Source organism: Acomys russatus, chromosome 19 (genome assembly GCF_903995435.1).
Source record: "Acomys russatus chromosome 19, mAcoRus1.1, whole genome shotgun sequence".
Lineage (NCBI taxonomy): Eukaryota > Metazoa > Chordata > Mammalia > Rodentia > Muridae > Acomys > Acomys russatus.
Genome location: NC_067155.1, coordinates 55,507,500 through 55,527,673, shown reverse-complemented (window position 1 = coordinate 55,527,673; position 20,174 = coordinate 55,507,500). Strand labels below are relative to the sequence as shown.

Genomic DNA, 20,174 nt, shown 5'->3' with positions numbered 1-20,174 from the left:
ATGCAAATAAGTTTAAGGAGCCAAACACCATCCCCAAAAACCACATACAAAAGCCAGACAAGAAGACATGCGCTTCTCTGAGCATAGACTACCTGGTGAGTTCCAATCCAGTGCAACTGAAAATGCCAAGGTGGGAAGCACTTGAAGATAGTATTCTTTGTTGGCTGGACACACACACACACACACACACACACACACACACACACACACACACACACACGTACACAGACCCACAGACACACACATATACCCATGCAAATGCGCACATGTACACAGAAACACACACACAGATGTAACCACACACAGACACAAACATAGATACCCATGCAAATATATACACATTTACACAGAAACACATACACTTATAGGTGCAGCCACATACAGACATGCAGACTGTCTCCCCACCTTCTCTCTCTCTCTCTCTCCCTCTCTCATACACACATACACACACACATACACACACACATACACACACACACACAGAGACAGAGCTCTCTCTCTCCCTCTCTCATACAAACATACACACACACACACACACACACACACACACACACACACACACACAGAGATAGAGATAGAGAGAGTCAGAGATCTGAAGCCACTGGCCAAGGGATGCTCAGCCAAGCAGTGGCAGGGCTGAATTCCAAGGACTCTGAAGCCAGTGTCAGATCCATGAAGCAGCCTGTCTTCCCCGTCTCATTGTCTTGTGACCAATGAGACTCAGCAGGGCTGTGTCACAGCCAAACAAGCAGAGAGGGACCTGCACTTGGACCTTTCTGCTCCTGGGGCAGGGGTCATTCTGACGCTAGGGAACCGATGATGTCACGTGTGGCCTCAGGATGGAGCTTCACATGGGTGCAGGGTTGTTAGACCAAACCCCAGGTCAGGAAGGAACTGAGAGGGCACATGGGAGTGGGGATAGCGGGGCAGGTGAGGCTGCAGTGGCCTTTAGGGCTGTCCCAAAGCAGACACCAGCTAAGCCTACTCTCTCATTTGACAGGTCTGTCACTGAATGTGAGGCCTTCGATGGCAGGCTTCCAGGGAAGGGGCCTTACCCCTGTTTTGCCCACTGTTTACCTTTCCAGCAGCCCCCCTAAGGGTCCCAGGTGGGTTGTCATAGTGCCCACCTTCAGACCTCACTTGCACATCTTCCCAGTAGGAATGTGGGCTCCTGACATGATTGTGTATTTTCTATTACAGATGGAGGTGGAGGTTCCACACCAAGAGGATCACTTTTTTCATAACCTCTGTAAAATTGTTTTGGTTTTGTGTCTTTTCAGTTTTTGGAGGGCTTTGGCTGTGTAGGCCAGGCTGGCCTGGCTCTTGCCATCCTCCTGCCTTAGTGCTGGGATGACTGCATGAGGCCTGATGTGCCCTTCATCCTCAGGTGGACAAGAACTGGACACAGGTCCTCCTGGGAGCACAGCAGCCCCTGCCCAGGAGGTTCTGCAGTCAGCGGCATGCGCTTCTCTGCTGCTGCCCTTGACCCAGGCAGAATGCTGCCCAAGGCCCTAGGGCAGGAGAGTCCAACCTGGGATCAGACTCCAGGCTTGTGACCCCTGCCCACCCATGCTTGCGTCCTCTGGTAGCTGGCTTTGCAATTTTCCTGAGGGGGACATAGCACTTCTGAGAATTTCTACATCCTGTACAAACCCTGTTTCAGACACCCAGGCCTCTGTACAGGTCTTAAGCATACGCCTGGGGCATTTTGTTTGGACCATTCCTGAAGACCCCAGCACATGACATGGGCTTAAAAAATATGTTTCCCTGTGTCTTAATGCCTGGGATAGAGTGAGTTCTTCTTGCATAAGTAATGACACAGTATCACCAGTTAGAGCTGCCTGTCACAATATGAATTGGAGAGGGGGCTTCTGGGAACTTCCTGTTTAGATTTTCTTTAGTCCTAAAACTGCAAGTCTACCATTAAAAGGAAAATAAAGCCAGTCAAGGTGCCAGTTTTTATTCATTTTATCTCATTGTAGCTTTTTATTTTTTCAGGACAGAGTTTTTCTATGTAGCCCTAAATGCCCTAGAAACAGCTCTCTCGACCAGGTTGGCCTTAAACTAAGAGATTCCCCTCCTGTCTCTGCCCCCTGAATGCTGGGACTAGGAGTGTGTGCCATCACCAAGACTGTTAGGTCTCAAAGCCAGGACAAATGGCTGAGGTGCCCAATAACATATCAAAGTGGACCTGGCAGCCAGGTTCTCCCAGCACTCCTGAGGCTCTACTTGTTACAGGGTTCCCCTGGCTGGCACACCCCACCCCCTACCTTTAACTCTCCAGCCTAGGTGTTGGGCTGGGCTTCTCTCCTCCCAGCTCCTCTGGCCCCAATATTACTCAGACATTCTGGCTATGCCAGTCTATTGGTCGGTGGCTCCTCTTTTGCTCTTCTTCGCTGAACCCTTTCCTCACATGGCTCAGGGTCATGTCCACTCTGGACTCTCCCAGATGTCCCCCTCTCTGGCTCTGTTGCCCTTCATATCTACCGTAAACCTTCTCCTCCACCATACCTAGGAGTAGTCATGTACTTTCATTTTTATTTACCTATTTTTTTTCATTCAGAGTCAAGCTAAAGTCCAGTCTTAAATAGAAAAGAACATGGCACACCCCTTTAATCCCAGTAGAGGAGGCAGAGGCAGGCAGATATCTGAGTTTGAGGCCAGCCTGATCTACAGAGCAAGTTCAAAGACAGCCATGGCTACACAGAAAAACCCTGTCAAGAAATGAAGAAGAAGAAGAAGAAGAAGAAGAAGAAGAAGAAGAAGAAGAAGAAGAAGAAGAAGAAGAGGAAGAGGAAGAGGAGGAGGAGGAGGGGGAGGGGGAGGGGGAGGGGGAGGGGGAGGGGGAGGGGGAGGGGAAAAGAACAAAAGAACATGCAGTTCTCCCAAAAACATTTGCAGGAGCTGGAAACCACCTTCTGTAGTTTTCTGACTTGGTTTCCCATTTCCCAACATGTACAGATTGCTCTTAATCTGTTGTATAACAGCTTTCTCAACAAGAAGGAACCCTGAAAAAAAAAAACCAAATGTGTTTAGTTATGAGTTCTTTTGCCTGTGGACTAGAAAAACAACAAAACAACATTTCTAGGTAGGATCCTGTTGACTTTCACCAACCTGTAAAGATCTTATTTGCTGGACCTGAGATCTGAAGACCTAAAAGAACAGGGAACACTACAGTCTGGATGCTGTCGGCAACCTGACTTCAGTTTCAGTGTGCTTTTATACACAAATTAACAAAGCATCGATCCAAGGAAGGTTGTATGAGTTCAGAAAAACATACAAATAAACACCATTAAGTAATACTGAATATTAACAGAGCACCCCTCTCCCAGAACTTTCTCAGGACAGACCAACTGAAACACAATTGTCTGGCGCATGCTATAGACTGTATCTGGGAGAGCATGAAGGGCTGTATACAGGCTCGGGGTACACTGACCAGATTGGGTTCGATAGCTATGTTCTGACATCCAGCAAGAAGAATGTAAATGTTTGTCACAGGAGGCACAAAATCACGTCCAATAACCATTCAGGGGACAAAAATGCACCTGAGGTAGAATGCCCTCTACCTTTTTTCGTGCGGCCTCTCTCAAAGTTCCCCAAGACTTTGTTCACCATGGGGCATTCTTTTGACTGTGTTTCTACAGGATGCTTAAAAAAAAAAAAAAAAAAAAAAAAAAAAAAAAAAAAGCCCAGACTTGGAAACATTGGCAGACCCACCCTTTCCTAGAAATCGAAACTGAATATTCCTGTATTCTGCTCAGCAGCCAGCCTGGGAGTCAGGAGACCCCACAGCTGCAGAGGCAAACACTCCCTGCACAAGCATGGGGCAGGGGCTGAGCAGCATCCAGGCCTCAGACCTGGACAAGTACATAAAGGACAATCTCCTTCTCGACACCACCTTCCGCACTGAGGTCACAGCAGCCGTTGACATTGTGTGTGCTTTCCTGAAGGAGAGATGTTTCCAAGATGCGACTCACCCTGTGAGGGTCTCCAAGGTGGTGAAGGTGAGCCCCCACTCAGCCTGAGCGGATGGGATGGGGGTGGGAAAGGACTCTCAGAAGCCAGGCTGCTGCCCTGATCCCGCCTCCTCACCGCTGATCACAGCTGTGCAGTGGGTTCTGCCCCTCACGGCCACCTCTGCGTTAGAAAAGGGACTTCAGCTACAGCTTTATCCTCCCAGGCTACATCCATTTCAGAGTCAGGGAAACTGAGGCCCAGCTCAGGGAGGCAGTTTGCTGGAGAGTGGCAGGTCAGGGGACCCAACCTTTGCACTGCTGTGTGACCTCAGGTAAGTTAACTATATGCTCCGTGGCCATGTTCTGTGCACACATCCCGTGACAGCACAGGACACGTAGACTAAGTCAAATGTGACACACAGGACAGACCAAGGACCCCACCTACCGCGTGACTGGATTCATGAACTGGCCTTGGGTCTGGGTCTGTCAAATCGGAGCTCATGACAACAGCACCTAACTCTCAGGCTCTGTGAAGGCTGAAGAAATGAAATTATTTTGTTTTCTTCTTTTTAAAGTTGGTTTTACTTTTACTTATTTTTTTTAAGATTTGTTTATTTATTATTATGTATACAGTGTCCTGCCTGCATGTACACCTGCAGGCCAGAAGAGGGCATCAGATCACATTACAGATGGTTGTGAATCACCATGTGGTTGCTGGGAATTGAACTCTGGACCTTTGGAAGAGCAGCCAGTGCTCTTAACCTCTGAGTCATCTCTCCAGCCCAAGTTTGTTTTATTTTTATGTTTTTAGTTTTGTGGATGGGGGCTATGTACATGTCAGTACAGGTGCCCTCAGAATTGAAGAGTAGATGTCAGATGCCTTGGAGCTGCCGTTACATAGGTGGCTGTGAGCTGGCCTGCTTGGGTGCTGGGACCTGATGAACTCAGGCCGTCTGCAAGAAGAGCAGGCATGTTTAACTACCCAGCCCCTCTCCATCCCCGGATAGGACATTTTGTAATGGCCACTTTCAACATTTGCTGGTACTCATGTGTGTTAGTGATTATTCTCAGCATTTTATTTAGGAAGGCTCTTCTCAGCGTATGGTTCTTCTTTAAATTTTTTTGTTTTGTTTTACAGGTGTGGGCCCATCTTAGTTTTTTTGTGCTTCTATGACACTTTTTATGTTATTCTATATTATATAAGGCCATTTTCTTACAAGTATATGATGTCATTTGAGCATATCTCCCTCCCCCCCACAACTAACAATGCTAACAAAGGAGTTCATGGCAACACTTTCACACTTCTGTATTAATTTACTCAGTCTCCTCCCACCCACTATCTTACCCCTCCCTTGGACCCAACCCTGACCACCACCAGAGAGCCTGCCTCCAATTTCACATCTGTGTATACAGCTAGATCTAGACTCCACATGAGAGAAAATGTGCCATTTTGTCACCTCCTATGACCCTTCCTTTCTCCTTACTTCTTTTACACACTTCTCCATCTCCCCCACATAGTTCTCTCTCTCACACACACATAAACCTAGATTCCACACAAGAAAAGGACCCGCCCTATGCTTATCATTCTGAGTCTGGCTAATTTCCCTATACCTTGAGATCAGAACCATCTGTTTTCCTACACGGATCCTGATTTCACTCTTCAGGGCTGACTTACTCCACTGCACATGTGCCAGCGCTCTCCATCCATCCGTCACCCTGGGCGATGGACTCCTAGGATGTCCGGGGTCCGGACTGCCCAGCACACCATGCCATTTGCCAACCTCATTTTTGTCTTTCAGGGCGGCTCCTCGGGCAAAGGCGCCGCCCTCAAGGGCAAGTTGGAAGCAGACCTGGTGGTGCTCCTGAGCAATCTCACCAGCTTTGAGGACCAGCTAAAGGGACGGAGAGAGTTTATCAAGGAAATCGAGAAACAGCTGTGCCAGTTTCGGTATGAGAAGAGGTTATCAGTGAAGCTTGACTTCCTGAGATCATGCCGGAACAACTCTCCTGAGCTCATTGTGAAGCTGAGCTCCTCCCAGCTCGAGGAAGAGGTGAACTTTATTGTTCTGCCAGCCCGTGATGTCCTGGGTAAGCCAGCCCACCTCGGAGCCTCAGCTTGCCCTTCCATACGTCTCTTTTATTTCTCTCTCTCTCTCTCTCTCTCTCTCTCTCTCTCTCTCTCTCTCTCTCACCCCCCCCCCCCCCGTGTGTGTGTGTCCGTCCCATGTGGGTTCACTTGTGTGTAGATGTGATCCTAAACTGTGGCTAACATATCTCAGAAGCCATCCATATTTTTTTTTAAAGACCTTGTCTATCTCGGGTTCAGAATTCAACAACAAAGCTTGGCTGGCTGGGCAGAGCCCTCTGGGACCCTCTAGTCTACACCTCCCCAGCGCTGGGATTACAATCTTACCCCACCACTCACAGCTTTTCCCCTGAGTCCTGGGGTTCCGACATGGGTCCTTACACTTGTGAGGCAAGCACGTTTCTGACTGAGCCATCTGCCCAGCCCACACCTTCTATTCCTGAACTGAAAACCCTTAACAGTTGAGAAATTCACCCAGAGTCTCTCTTTAAAGCTGAGCTGGGGAGGAAGGGTTTTAGAAATGTGGTAGTGGGGAGTGAGGAGCCATCACAAAAGGACATTAAATGCCTCAGTTAGGGGTTGAAGGCATCTTAGACACCCCTTAGCATACCAGCGCTATTTGTGGCTGGCCGTGGATTTTGTCTTTCTAAACATGAGGCAGCATAGAACTCCCTGAAAATTAATAACTGATTTCTCATTTCTCCCAAAGAATGGGAACCTCAGTCCTGTACAGAAGCCTGGATGTCTGCAGGAGGGTTTGTGCAGAATGGGGAATTAATTCTTAGAGGAGCTCTGTCCTCCTCACCACCCCCCCTTAGGAAATCTCCAAGCCCCCCTACCACCATCTCAGCCCCCAACATGCACACAGATGTTATATCATTACACTTTAATGATCCTCTGTGTAAAGGTCTCACAGTAGGCCTGGCGCACAGTGTGCCTCCAAAATGACAAGTTGCCCAACTCTGCCCAAAGACAACCAGGAACTACCCTGAAAGTGAGGATTTCAGGAGTTGAGAGAATACTTGAGGCTTTACATCTGGGGGAACACAGCACCCCCTGTTGGCCACTGTGTGAATTGCTGCTATTAACTTAAGAGACAAGGCCACTATCCCTTGGCTTAAGGATATAATGGAAACAGTACAGAGTCTCAGACAGCAGGGAAGGAGAGGGCCGGCCTGTGAGCAGGACCAGGGCAGCATGCTGTGGGAAGCTGCAAGAGGCTTAGTGCTCAGTGGAGCCACCCAGAAATGACCTGGGAGTGTGGTTCCTGCAGAAGCCTGTCTTGGTTATGGACTTCCCGAGCCTTGGGCAGCTTTCCACTGGGGAAGGGCTCCACCACAGAAGGACCACCTTAAAAATGGTGATGTGGGCAACAGCCAAGGAAAGGACCTCAGCCTCAACCCTTCACAAGATGACTGAGTAGATGAGCCCTATTGCGTGCTGGGTACTGTAATTGAAAATAAGCACAAGGGAGAGACACTTGCCCTGGTCACTGAGTGAGTGGGTGTGTCCCAACCTCCATCACTGAGTCATTTTGCCTTGTGCCAGCATTATAGCCTGATGGCATGGCTGCTGCAGCCGCAACCACACCCCTGCACACACCTGCACATAGCCTGGTGCCTGCCTAATCTACTCAAATGTGCACACACACACACAGGTGTGCACACACGCACATACACATCTATTCCATAGCTATAGCTCATCCACTCTACAAGCGCACAGGACACACACACACACACACACACACACACACACACACACCAACACACCAACACCATATCCTATAGCTCTCAGGACCTGAAAAATCAAACCCATACAATATTAACTTAGACACTACAGAAAATCATGCTCTAGAGCTGGGTGTGGTGGCGCACACCTTTAATCCCAGCACTTGGGAGGCAGAGACAGGTGGATCACTGTGAGTTTGAGGCCAGCCTGGCCTACAAAGCGAGTCCAGGGCAGCCACGGCTACATAGAGAGACCCCGTCTTGAAAAACCAAAAAAGAAAAAGAAAAGAAAAGAAAATCATGCTCTACAGACACATGGTGGCTGGGGAGACAATCAGTGGATAAGGGCAATTGCTGCACAAGCAGGAGGGCCTGAGTTCAAATCCCCAACACCCACCTACACTTAGGAAGTACCACACATTGGCCTGTCACGCCAGCACTACCGGGCACAGAGACAGAATCTCTGTGGCCTGCTTAATGCCAGGCAAGCTCCACATTTACAGAGAGACCCCATCACAAAGAAATAAGATGAAAAACTATAAAGGAGTACACTGTATATATCCTTTTCTGACTCCGAACATACATGTATAACTACACACACACATACACACACACACGCATGTACACATACACACACATGCATGCACACACACACATACACACACACACACACTCCAAAAACAAAACATGGCAGAGACTCTGTAAGCATGAGATGTGATATAGAAACACAGCAGACTCTGCTCTACAGTAAACACTGACCAGGAGTGTGTGCACATGACAATGCACCATGTGGAAGATACTGGAACCAGAATGCAGTTGGCTGATATAAGATGACCACGCAGCCCTCTCCGTGTGATCACAGTGAGCCGTTCCCTCACACCACTGTCTCCAGGCCTGTGGGAAAGGCACTGCACTCAGACCAGTTGGTGGCAGGAATGTTCCAGAGATACATCGTGCGGGCAGTCCTGAGGTGTGGTGGGGCACATGGCTGTGCGGGAAGTGATGCACAGAGCAGTAAAACCCTGCCCTGTTCACTGAACCCCATAGCCAGTGATTGTCACCCCCAGAGAGACCAAAGAACCTCAGAGAAAAGTTGAGGTGTTAACGGAATGAAACCCCCTTAACAGGTAATGTCTACTTCTACAACAAACCTGACCCCCACATCTATGCCAGCCTCATCAGTGAGTGCACCTCCCTGGGGCTGGAGGGTAAGTTCTCCGCCTGCTTCACGGAGCTCCAGGGAAACTTCCTGAAGCAGCGTCCACCCAAGCTGAAGAGTCTCATCCGCCTGGTGAAGCACTGGTACCAGCTGGTAAGACCATCGGGCCCAGCCGCTGTGGGCCAGTCTTGCGGGGGGGTGGACACAGCCAGAGCGAAGAAGATGCAGTCTATTGCTTGCTATTGATGCGATGTCTGTTTCACATGACCAAAAGTCGCTTGCAAAGCAAAGATCTTATTTAGTTACACACCCCAGTCACAGCCCACCATTGAGGGAAGTCAGGGCAGTAGCTTAACAAAGACCATAGGGGAGATGGGCTCACTACCCTGCCCTTCATGGATAAATCAACTTGCTTTATCATACCACCCAGGACTACCTGCCCAGGCATGGCACTAGCCACATCCATCATTGATCAGGAACATGTCCCCACAGACAGCCCCCAGCTCTTGGCTATAGTGCAGGAGGGGTCCATAGACTGGGTGACAATCAACCTGTAATGACATCATCAGGTGGCTGCTGAATTGAGCCCATGAGAAGTGGCCCCCTCAACAGCTAAGAGCCCCATTTTTCCTCATTGCCTTTCTCTTTTCAGTGTAAGGAGAAGCTGGAGAAGCCACTGCCCCCGCAGTATGCCCTGGAGCTGCTCACAGTCTATGCCTGGGAACGTGGGAGTGGGTCCACTGAGTTCAACATAGCCGAGGGCTTCCGGACAGTCTTGAAACTGGTCACCGAGTACAGGCAGCTTCGAATCTACTGGACAGTGAATTATGACTTTGAACACCAGGAGGTCTCCAAGTACCTGCACAGACAGCTCAGAAGAGCCAGGTAGCCTGTCCCCACTTGGCTCAGTTCCCACCAGTGTGAGCCAGGCTGCACTTGTGTGGAAAGGGTGAGGTGGGAGCCCTGTGTCAACGGAGCATCTCCTGTCCTGTCACTGTGCTGGGCGCTGTCCTGTAGTCACCTGATTGACATGAGGTCCTACAGGCCCGGGAGGCAGGCATGGGCTCTCCTGTGTGCAGATGAGGAGACCAAGGCTCTGATATGGTCCAGACCCAAACAACCAAGGAAGGGGAAGGCATGGAGCAGGAACTGGGATATTCCAGCAGTAACAGTATCACAAGGGCAGTGAGGCACCAAAGGCCAGCGGGTGGACCAATGACCTGTAAATTACACCATTGACTTGTCATTGGAGATAGTGACATGTCTTGATCCTGTATTGTGTTGTTTTCACACCTCATCCTTTCAGACTGGCTGGTCCAACTCTCCCCATGTCACAGATCAGAGCAGCTGAGGGATGTTCCCCAGGACACACAGCTACTAAAGGGGAGAGGATCCCTCCAGGCTTGCTGTATGCTGTGGAGCAGGGATTCAGGACAAACTTTGTGGCTCCTCCTCCCCTACCCCTGTGCAGTGATACCTGGGGCACTGGCCAGCTGATCAATTCCTTCTCTGAATTTTGCTCTGCAGGCCTGTGATCCTGGACCCGGCTGACCCAACAGGGAACGTGGCTGATGGGAATCCAGAGGGCTGGTATGAGCTGGCAAGAGAAGCCAAGGCCTGGCGGCAGTACCGTTGCTTTCGGCACTGGGACTGTTCCACAGTGCGCTCCTGGGATGTGCTGGTGAGTCCCTGTCCTCATCTTTTCTCCTCCCACCCAGTTTCTGTCGTGCCAGCTATTTGGAGAATATTCTCACAGACATGTGGTCTTTTGATAAGGTGTCCACACCCCAGTGCAGGCCAGCTGCATCCTTTGTTTTACAGACACTTTAGCACCATTCAGAGATTTCGCAGGCTCACAAGATGGCTCAGTGCGTAAAGGCGCTTGCTGCCAACACAGGTGTCCTGGGTTTGATCCCCGGAAGAGCCCTAGAAGGAGGGAGTAACTTGCAGAAGTTTTTCTCCGATCTTCACTTCTGTGCTGCAACATACATGGACATGAAAAAACACACTCATACTCACACACAGACACTCACACACACACACACACACACTCGTACACACGGGCATGCACACATGTGCATACACACATGCACACACTACACACTCTCATACACACATTCACATATGCAGACACACACCCACCCATGCATTCACCCACCCACTCACTCACATTCTTGCATGCACACACACTCACAAACACACACACACATACTTGCACGCACAGGCATGCACACATGTGCATATATGCACATGCACACACTACACACTCTCATACACACATTCACATATGCAGGCACCCACCCATGCATTCACCCACTCAGGTACTTGCACACACATACACACAGTCACAAACACACACATACTTGCATGCACAGGCATGCACACATGTGCATACACACTCACACATGCACACACGACACACTCCCATGCATACATTCACACAGGCACACACTCACCCACCCACCCCCACACACGCACTCTCACTCTCACACACACAGGTGCACCCACATACTGATACACACAGACAGAGAAAGAGAGAGTGAAAAGGAGCCTCACATCTGAAACCACTGGCTCAGGGACACTCAGCTAGTGAGTGGCAGGGCTGGGATCCTGTGGACTCTGAAGCCAGTAAGTATTAGCAGCCTGTTTTCCATATCTTATTGTCATGTGACCAATGGGACTCAATGGGGGTGTGTCACAGCCAAAGAGGGACGGAGGGACCTGTTCTTTCCCCTGCCAGGGCATGGGTCTTTCTGATATTAGCGAGCCAATGCTGCCATGCATGGCTTCATGATGGATCTTAGCATGGGTGCCTAGAGCTTGGAGCCAAACCTCAGAAAGGTCAGGAAGGAAGTGAGAGATGACATGAGAGGGGTGGATGGAAACAGATAGGGTAGGCATCTTGGGCTGCAGTGGCCTTTAGTACTGTCCTGCAGCAGGCAGGTGAGTGTCCAGCCGCTCTCTCCCATTTGACTGAACTAAATGTGAGCACTTTGGGTGGAGTCGTGGCTTCTGGGAAGCTTCTATACACCCTCAAGTGTTTGAGCCCTGAAGTTGGCCTACTGGCCACCTTCCCAGCAGCCCCTCCAAGGAGCCCAGATGGCTTGTCACGGCACCCACCCCCAGGGCTCATTTGCATTTCTTTCCAGTAAGAATGTGGGCTCATGACATGACTGTGTTTTCTATTACAGACGGAGGTGGAGGTTCCAATGCAGGAGAATCAATTTTTGTAATCTCGATATTTTTTTCTGTTTCTATTTCTGTACAATTCTTTGCGGGCTTCTACTGCACAGACCTTGCTGCTTTAGAACTCACAGTAGTCCTCCTGTCTCAGCTTCCCAAGTTCTGGAATTACAAATATGAGCACCTGTCCTTATCATTAAAAAATTACTTCATGGGTGTGAAAGTTGCATCTGAACGTATGTCTGCACTGCATGCATGCAGTGCCCATGGTGGCCAGAAGAGGGCGCAAGATTCCCTGGACTGGCTGTTACACTCTTGTGAGCCACCATCACCACCACTATGTAGATGCTGGAAATCAAACCTGGCCCTCTGGAAGAGCAGCCAAGTGCTCGAACTGCTGAGCCATATCTTCACAACATCTCACAAAAGACTTTAAAGTGGCTGCTAGAAGATGCGAACTTACCTGGTGGTTTGCACTACAAACAACCTATGAGCCAGCTCTACCTTGGCATGGGTTGGTGTCCCCTGGTTAAAGATCAGGCTGAAGACCTGGCTCAGGAATCACACTTGAGGTTAACCTCTGACACCACAAACACACACACACACGCACACACATGCACACACACACGCACACACACTCTTCAACTACCACCACCACCACCACCACCACCACCACCTTCCACACAAAGAACTAAATGGTTGCCCTAGTTCAGTGTCCTGAAACAGGGGCTCATTTGCCAGCCCCATAAATACAAAAGACCCTGTAACCACAAAGGACCCACGTGTGTTCTTACCTCTTGGACTCCTGCTCACTAAGAGTTCAGGGCATTTCTCAGGGCCACTAGCTCCCAAAGCCTGCTCCAGTCCCCAGTGCCTACTCTCTTCATCATTGTGATGGGGGAGGGGTGTTCCTGACCCTCACTTATTCAGTTCTCACTCTAGCAGCCCTGAGAACCAGAAGTTCTCAGTGTCCTGGGGTGTGAGGAGAAGCAATGTCCCCTCGACCACGGGGACACATCCCACTCCGCCTTGTTCTTTGTCTGAGCCCTTGGGGGGACCCAGTGATGCTGGCCTGTGATCCTAGGCTTGCCCCTTCTGAAACACCCTCAGATACATGGAGAGGGTTTTACTAAACAATGCCCAGGGGTCCCCACTGACTCCTGCCAAGCTGAGTGGACCCACTGTGTCAGCTCTCATGTACCCCATGCTATAAAGCAAGTCCACAGGTGATGTGTAATGGCCACATCCCATTTCTCCACGATGGAGTGACCTCTTGTGTGGACCTTTGAGAGCCTTCCCAATGGTAGACAAACATGGAAGTCAACAGCAGGGTACAGGAATGAGCCATGAGCAGCCTAAGGGAGGGGCCACATGGTAGCAGGCTCAGGTTCCCATGACAACGGTGATGCAGGATCGTCTCTCAGAGGGAGAAGGATGTCCACAGTTGACACTTTCATACCACAGTGTATGATGCTTGCTCCAGACTGGACCTGTGCAAGAGCGCTTTGGTCCAAGCGTGGTGGTCATCCCTGCTCTTCCTGTGGGATGCCATGTAGGTTCTGACTTAACCATCCATCCTGGCCAGGCAAGTGGCAGGGCTTGATGACAGACACTTTGGGTTTCCAAGCCCTGTCTTCAACTTTGAGCTGGCCAAGGTCAGGTACTCTCTTGTATAAGTGAGGGTTGGCTACAGTAGAAGAACTTATAGACTGAACCTATTTATATAAACAGAAAGGAGGGTTGCTGTATATAGACTTACAGGCTGTGCTCCGACTAATCTAACATGGGCTGGCTATGTATGGGAGGTCCAAGAATCTACAAGTTGCTCAGTTCTGGAGGCTGGATATCTCAGCTAGCCTTCAGTATATGCTGGTATCCCAAAGAAGAAAGCTTTGATGCCAATGAGAGAAAGGACGTGCTGACAAGAGCAAGCAAAGAGCAAAGGCTTCCTTCTTCACGTTAAAGGTGTCTTTCTTCCTCCAGGCCTAGATTAAAGTCACATATCTTCCCACCTGTAGACTTGAAATTGAAGTGTAATTCTTCTACTTCAAATTAAGAAAGAAAGAAAGAAAGAAAAAAAATCCCATCCAGGCATGGTGGTGCATGCCTTTAATCCCAGCACTTGGGAGGCAGAGGCAGGTGGATCGCTGTGAGTTCGAGGCCAGCCTGGTCTATAAAGTGAGTCCAGGACAGCCAAGGCTACACAGAGAAACCCTGTCTGGAAAAAACAAAACAAACAAAACAGAACAAAATTTAAGCAGGGACATGAGACTGCAAGTCTGGCCACTTGGACAGATGGGAGAGTCACACAACAACAACATTGCCAGAATCAATTGAAGTACAATAGTGTTGTTCTTTCCAAATAGCTGCTACCCTGGGTCAGCTTGCCCACCCGACAGAATTGTGCTTCTCCTGTAAGAGCACAGGGACTTAATGGCATCCCAGTGGCCGTGACCCTGTGCTGACCCCTTGGGCTGCCCCTCGGAGGCATGGTCTTTGATATGGAGATAGAGCCAAAATGGCCGGTGGCAAATTAGGCTTGTCTCCTTTTGTTGTGGAAATGGCGCCTGATTAGAGGTCAATTTTGGTGAATAAGCCTTAGCAGAAACTTTCTCGGCATCCCTAAACTTCAATTAGGGCGCACATTTTCTTTTTTGAGGTTTCTAACGAGCCTGGTTAGTGTACTGCTGATCCCCAGGAGGGTGGAGGCAAGGCTCCCTTAGCCAAACTCTGTTTTGCGCAACTTAACGTTCCCTAAGCAAGTTTACCAGCAAACCCTTTGTAGCATCAGCTTTACCACTTCAAGTTTGTCTTTCCTCTTTACCATGGAACTGTCCTCATCCAAACTAGAGACTCCCCAAACACCCCCAGGTCCCACTGAGCCCTCAATGGGGTCAACCACACCCTGGTATATCAGACTAAGGAGGTAACATCAGAATCATTGACCAGGTTTTTACATAAGACACTTAACTGGCTCCCAAGGAAGGTGGAAAGGTTTTCCAGGCACTCACCTCCAACGCTTCAGAGCCCCCTCAGAGTCCCAGGTCCCAAGAGAGTCTCACTGGATAAATGACAGTGGCTGCTACACGGGATCAGCTTCAGCAGAGCTTTGAGACTCTCCAGGCTGCTGTTCCTGCCCGGTGTTTCCAGGCCCATTTCCTTCTAACTGAGGTAAACGTTCCGCCCCATACTCCTTTGTTCTACATGGGTGTGCTTCCGTTTCTTCCCATTCTAACACTAGAGTCCCTTTCACAATGAAGATGATTAAAAAAAAATCTGAACAAGTAATAATGTCCAAAATCTCAGTTTACTAAATATATCTTATATCTAATTATATATATGTGTGTGTGTATGTATGTATATATATATATGAGAGAGAGAGACTATTATGCAATATTTTTTTTAAATGTCAAGGACTCAGTACCAAATTCACTTCTAAGCAAATGTTTATGCAAAGTAAATTGGTAACTTGGCCCAACTCCATTTTGTTCATTATAAAAGCTAGAAATTAAAAAAATAATGATGATAAATAGAGGCAGCTAATGGTCCTGAATCTTTCTTGGGGACAATTAACATGAGTGTTTAAATTTTTAAAAAAAGTTTAAACTGCCTTTAGGGACAAGATCTATATAACCACACAAGTCTGATCAGAATGTCATCTCATCAATCCTTATTCCAATCCTGGTTCTACAGCACAGTCCCTATGACATGATTGCTACCTTGTGAGATGATTGCTCCTGACCGACGGTGCTTTTCTCCTATTGGACGATTGCCTTTTCTTTAGGTAAGTGACTTATGTGCTTTCTATGGAAATGAGCAGATTTTTGACGATTTTTGTTTGGTTTTTTGTTCTTGTTTTTCTGAGACAGGGTCCTCTGTGTACCTGTGGCTGTCCTGGAATCACTTTGTAGACCAGGCTGGCCTCGAACTTACAGAGATCCACCTGCCTCTGCCTCCCCAGTGCTGGGAACCACCCCAGCCACTTTATAAAGAAATAAAGAACAAATGTGTTTTTCAAGCTCCAACACAGGGGCTTCTGAACACCTGCCACCTTCACTCCTCCAGCTGTGACTGCCTGAAACGATCTCTGTGAGACGCTTTAATATTGTATTCCTTCACAAAAGGGGGAGACGGACTGGCCTCCTCAGCCAGTTTGATATAAAGTCCATCTCCCACAATTTTATATAAACAAACAAACAGAGAACAACAACAAAAAACTCAAACACAGAGATCTATTTATGTGACCATAAAATGTCCTCACACATACTGAGAGGAGACTTTCCGTATGACGGTTTGGGGTCACCCACACACTCATCTCTAACACCCTACAATTCTCTGTAAGTTAGCCTGATAAAGTCATTGGTTCCCTGGGTGAACTCTGAAATTGAACTTTGGGTTGTCACTGGGACCTTATGAAGAGAAGATAGACACTGCTCAGTGTCCCCTCTCCGGAGGAGGGATTCTCACAACAGATAGTAAGGAAATCCATCTGTTAATGCTCTTATGTCTCATGGTATCCACATTTATTAGTGATAAAGGGATATGATGGTTAAACAATTTTAACCTTTTAGTAAAGGAGGACGTTCGTAGAAAATTAGGGTGGATGGAAGCTTCCAGACTGGAAAAGGAAGCTAGAAAGCTTGTGGGCATGATGAAGGGCCGAGTCGGCTATTTAAAGTATGTAAAAGATGAGTCTTAGCAATATTACAAATGGTATCAAGCTGCTGTGGTCTAATGTCAGCAGTGACAAGAACTTGGTAGAACACATACCTAACCAAGGTCTACTTTGAAGTGCCTGGCCATTGAAATATTATACAGTCGTTAAAAGTACCAGACTGGTGTAACGGACTTTCTGGCTGTGGAACTGCTGTTCTTAGATGCTTTTCTAATGTGGTCAGAGACACTACTAAAAGAATGTTTTCCACCTTACCCTCCAAGGTCAATGAGGTCCCAGGGCACTTGGGCCATCGCTAGGAATGTCCTGCAGCTATGAAAACAAAGTCACCTGGTCTTTTGTTCAGGGGAGGCCATGTGGACCACACGCCATGGATTCTTAACCAGTGTCCAGTCTGCCAAGAGGAGGGTCAACACACGGCAAGGATTTCCTCAGGGTTCCGGGAAAGCCACAGCCAGGCCGAGTGAGGCTTCACTTATCCTCGCACAGATGGACAACTGGTAAGGAAAGGCTCGAGGAGCCTGAGAGTCTCGCAAGCCCAAGTGACCCCGGAGGGCCAGATGGATCCTCAGCCAGGAAGTAAGCAAAGATTACTGTTGGCTACCCCCCGTGATCTTCAAACACCCAAAAGTGTGATTAAAATAAAAATACTCAGTATGTTTCTTTAACAGAGCAAGGGACTGAAGCCCTCAGACATACTTAACTGTGTGAAATGCTAGACAACTGTTTCTCACTAAGGAATCTCTTCTTGATATTTGTGTGTATGTGTGTATATATTTATCAGATTATGTGTAAGATATACATACATGTATATTCACATATGTATGTATGTATGTATGTGTATTTACATATTTTCCTACCTACACTCTCAGTAGGAACTACAGTAATGCTGCAGCTGCTCTTTTGAGTGTCACATATGTAACCTCCCTCACAGCACACACTCCAAGGCTGCAGACAGTCCTCACATGGCTGCCTTGTCTTCTGGATCTTTTCTTTTCCATTATTAAGTTTGGTTGTAGCCCCTTAGGTCAAGCCTCCTTTGAGGTGCTCTGCCTGCTGCCCCTTATACATCCCCCCTTTGTCAGTTCAAAGCAGATCTGTGGCCCCCAAGCCCCAGACAGCAGCTCAGGAGACCTCCGAGAAGTGGCTAATGGGCATTCAATTCATTCCTCTTTGTGCCGCTCTAGGTGGGTTTGTTGTTGCTGTTGTTGTTGTTGTTTTCAGGAGTCAGGAATGAAACAGCTGAACTAAAGACATCTTTGCGTCAGTTAACGTCTCTGACTCACCAGCTCTCAGAAAACCTTAAGGAACTTTCAGATCAGCTTAACATCCTCTGGGACCAGCTCGGTTCTCTGGCTGCTGTGGTACTCCAAAATTCAACAGAACTAGATGCCCTGACCATCGGTAAGGATGGGTTCTGTGCCTTCCTTCAGGAACGTCGCAACTTCCACACCAACAAATCAAACTGGTTCGAGATGGGAGGACCCAAAGATGTAGAAACAAGGAAAAAAACCTTCAGTGAGAAGCCTCCCCCTATGGATGACGGGCTTTTGGTTCTGCCCCCATCACCGAGGCTCCTCCCCTTGACCTCTCCCGGCCTCACGATTAATCTCATACTCATGTTTTTTCGTCATCTTTTAAATGTTTTCCAGAAGTTCCTCCTGGATCAGGTCAGGGCCATCACTAAGTCCACATTAGGATGGTGGACAGATGGGGACAGGTCTCCCAGTGGGGCCTCATATCTTCAGTCTCATCTCACTAACCAGAGGCCCTGTCTCTGATTGCGCAGGATGGCAATCACATGGCCTGCCACAGCTCATCAAGTTAAAACTCCTCCTCTCCTCCCCCCCCCCCACACCCCGGCCCCAGACATGAAGTCAACCCGACTTAGGCCCCCTTGGTCCTAAGGACAGCACCTAGTCCTCCCCTCCCCCATCATCCGGCTCCTGGAAGAAGTAGCCAAATGAGGGAACATGTTGGTCTCCTTCCCTTCATCTGTTGTCCTCATGGTCTGGAATGCAGGCAATTAGTTAACTAATTAATTGATAGCCAGAAGCCTCAGGTAGCCTAAGAGACTCCTGGCAGAAAGAGTTGACACTTCTTAGTGGACAGTTAGTAGTAACAAGGGGTTGTCGTGCCAGGAGAACTCATGGTCAGGGTGCCAACATAAGGACCTCCACCGAAATCCACCTGTGTTGGAAAGGCTAAAATAGGCCTGCAGATGAAAGTCTACCCACCCCAAAGTTTCTGTTTCTGTCCTATAAAAAGCACAATCTCCCTGTGCCCCAGTGCACAGTCTCCACGCCCAAGAGGGACTGCTTCCTATAGTGTTCTGATTAAAGGCCAATTTTGCTCCTGCAAGAGGCCGCTCTCTTATTTTCACATCACTTCAGTCAATACGATTAACGTGTGTGTGTGTGTGTGTGTGTGTGTGTGTGTGTGTGTTCACTTGCACATGCATATGTTTAGTTTTGTTGTTTCTTTGGTTGATTTGGAGGTTTTAAAAATTATTTATTTTTACTTTATGTATGTGAGAGGTTTTTTTTTTTTTTTTTTTTTTTTTTTTTTTTGCATGTATGTCTGAGCACCACGTGTGTACATTGTCCTTACAGGCCAGAAGGGGACATCAGAGTCCCCAGAAGTGGAGTTACAGATGGCTGGGAGCTGCTCTGTGGGTGCTTGGGAATGGAGCCAGGCTTCTCTGGAAGAGCAGCTAGAGCTCTTAAACTCTAAGCCGTTTCTCCAAACCCTCTCCACTGAGACAGTGTCATGATGAGGTTGAGAGGGTACTGTATCTACCAGGCTGGCCTCCAATCATAAGGACCCACCTGCATCTGCCTCTTGACTGCTGGGGTTAAAGGCATGCATCAGAAACCCAGTGTAATTTTTATTTTTATTTGTGTTCCTGAGCATAAATCTGTGCAGCACATCTGTGCCGTGCCCCCAGTGCTCTTAGCGCTGTGCCCGCTCTCCAGCCCCATGGTGTTGACTTTCAAAAGAACCCTTTCTTTACCCTCTCATTGGTCTGTGTCTCTATATTTATAGAACCACATACATAATAAACATGTAGTCTGAATAATGAGAGTTTAGTGTTGTGACAGGCTCAGCCCTTGTGGTAGCATTTTGCCTTAGGTATAATAAGTTAACAGATGTTGCAGAAGACACTAAAACGTCAATGGAGCAGTAAGTTCTGACCCCACCTCAGGCTAAAATGCTCAGGTATGTATGGCAGTCATGGGAATTCTTGTTAACGTCGCTCTCCTTCTGCAACTGCAGGGCTTTCTGCTCCCTGATCAAATAGAAATACCATGGTGAGACATCTGTGTCTGCAATCCTGCCATGAGTACTGACGATCACCACAGCTGTGCCAATAGGAAGTGGCATACTT

At 48.4% G+C, this 20,174-nt stretch overlaps 1 protein-coding gene across 1 annotated transcript; it reads left to right on the top strand.

Annotated features, from left to right (window-relative positions):
* Nucleotides 1–3,765: 3,765 nt before the first annotated feature.
* On the top strand, nucleotides 3,766–10,819 carry LOC127202799 (2'-5'-oligoadenylate synthase 1A-like). The gene is made up of 5 exons (XM_051161584.1): nucleotides 3,766–4,004; nucleotides 5,756–6,044; nucleotides 8,897–9,081; nucleotides 9,581–9,813; nucleotides 10,456–10,819. Exons 1-5 carry the CDS (start codon nucleotides 3,822–3,824, stop codon nucleotides 10,802–10,804), a joined length of 1,239 nt encoding a protein of 412 aa, XP_051017541.1. The 5' UTR covers nucleotides 3,766–3,821; the 3' UTR covers nucleotides 10,805–10,819.
* Nucleotides 10,820–20,174: the final 9,355 nt, after the last annotated feature.

What these genes read in the sequence shown, in the direction of transcription:
- LOC127202799 (XM_051161584.1), top strand. Translation starts at nt 3,822, where the DNA reads ATGGGGCAGGGGCTGAGCAGCATCCAGGCCTCAGACCTGGACAAGTAC. An exon ending in GGGTCTCCAAGGTGGTGAAG is followed by an intron (nt 4,005 to 5,755) that starts GTGAGCCCCCAC and finishes TTTGTCTTTCAG; the next exon opens with GGCGGCTCCTCGGGCAAAGG. An exon ending in AGACAGCTCAGAAGAGCCAG is followed by an intron (nt 9,814 to 10,455) that starts GTAGCCTGTCCC and finishes TTTGCTCTGCAG; the next exon opens with GCCTGTGATCCTGGACCCGG.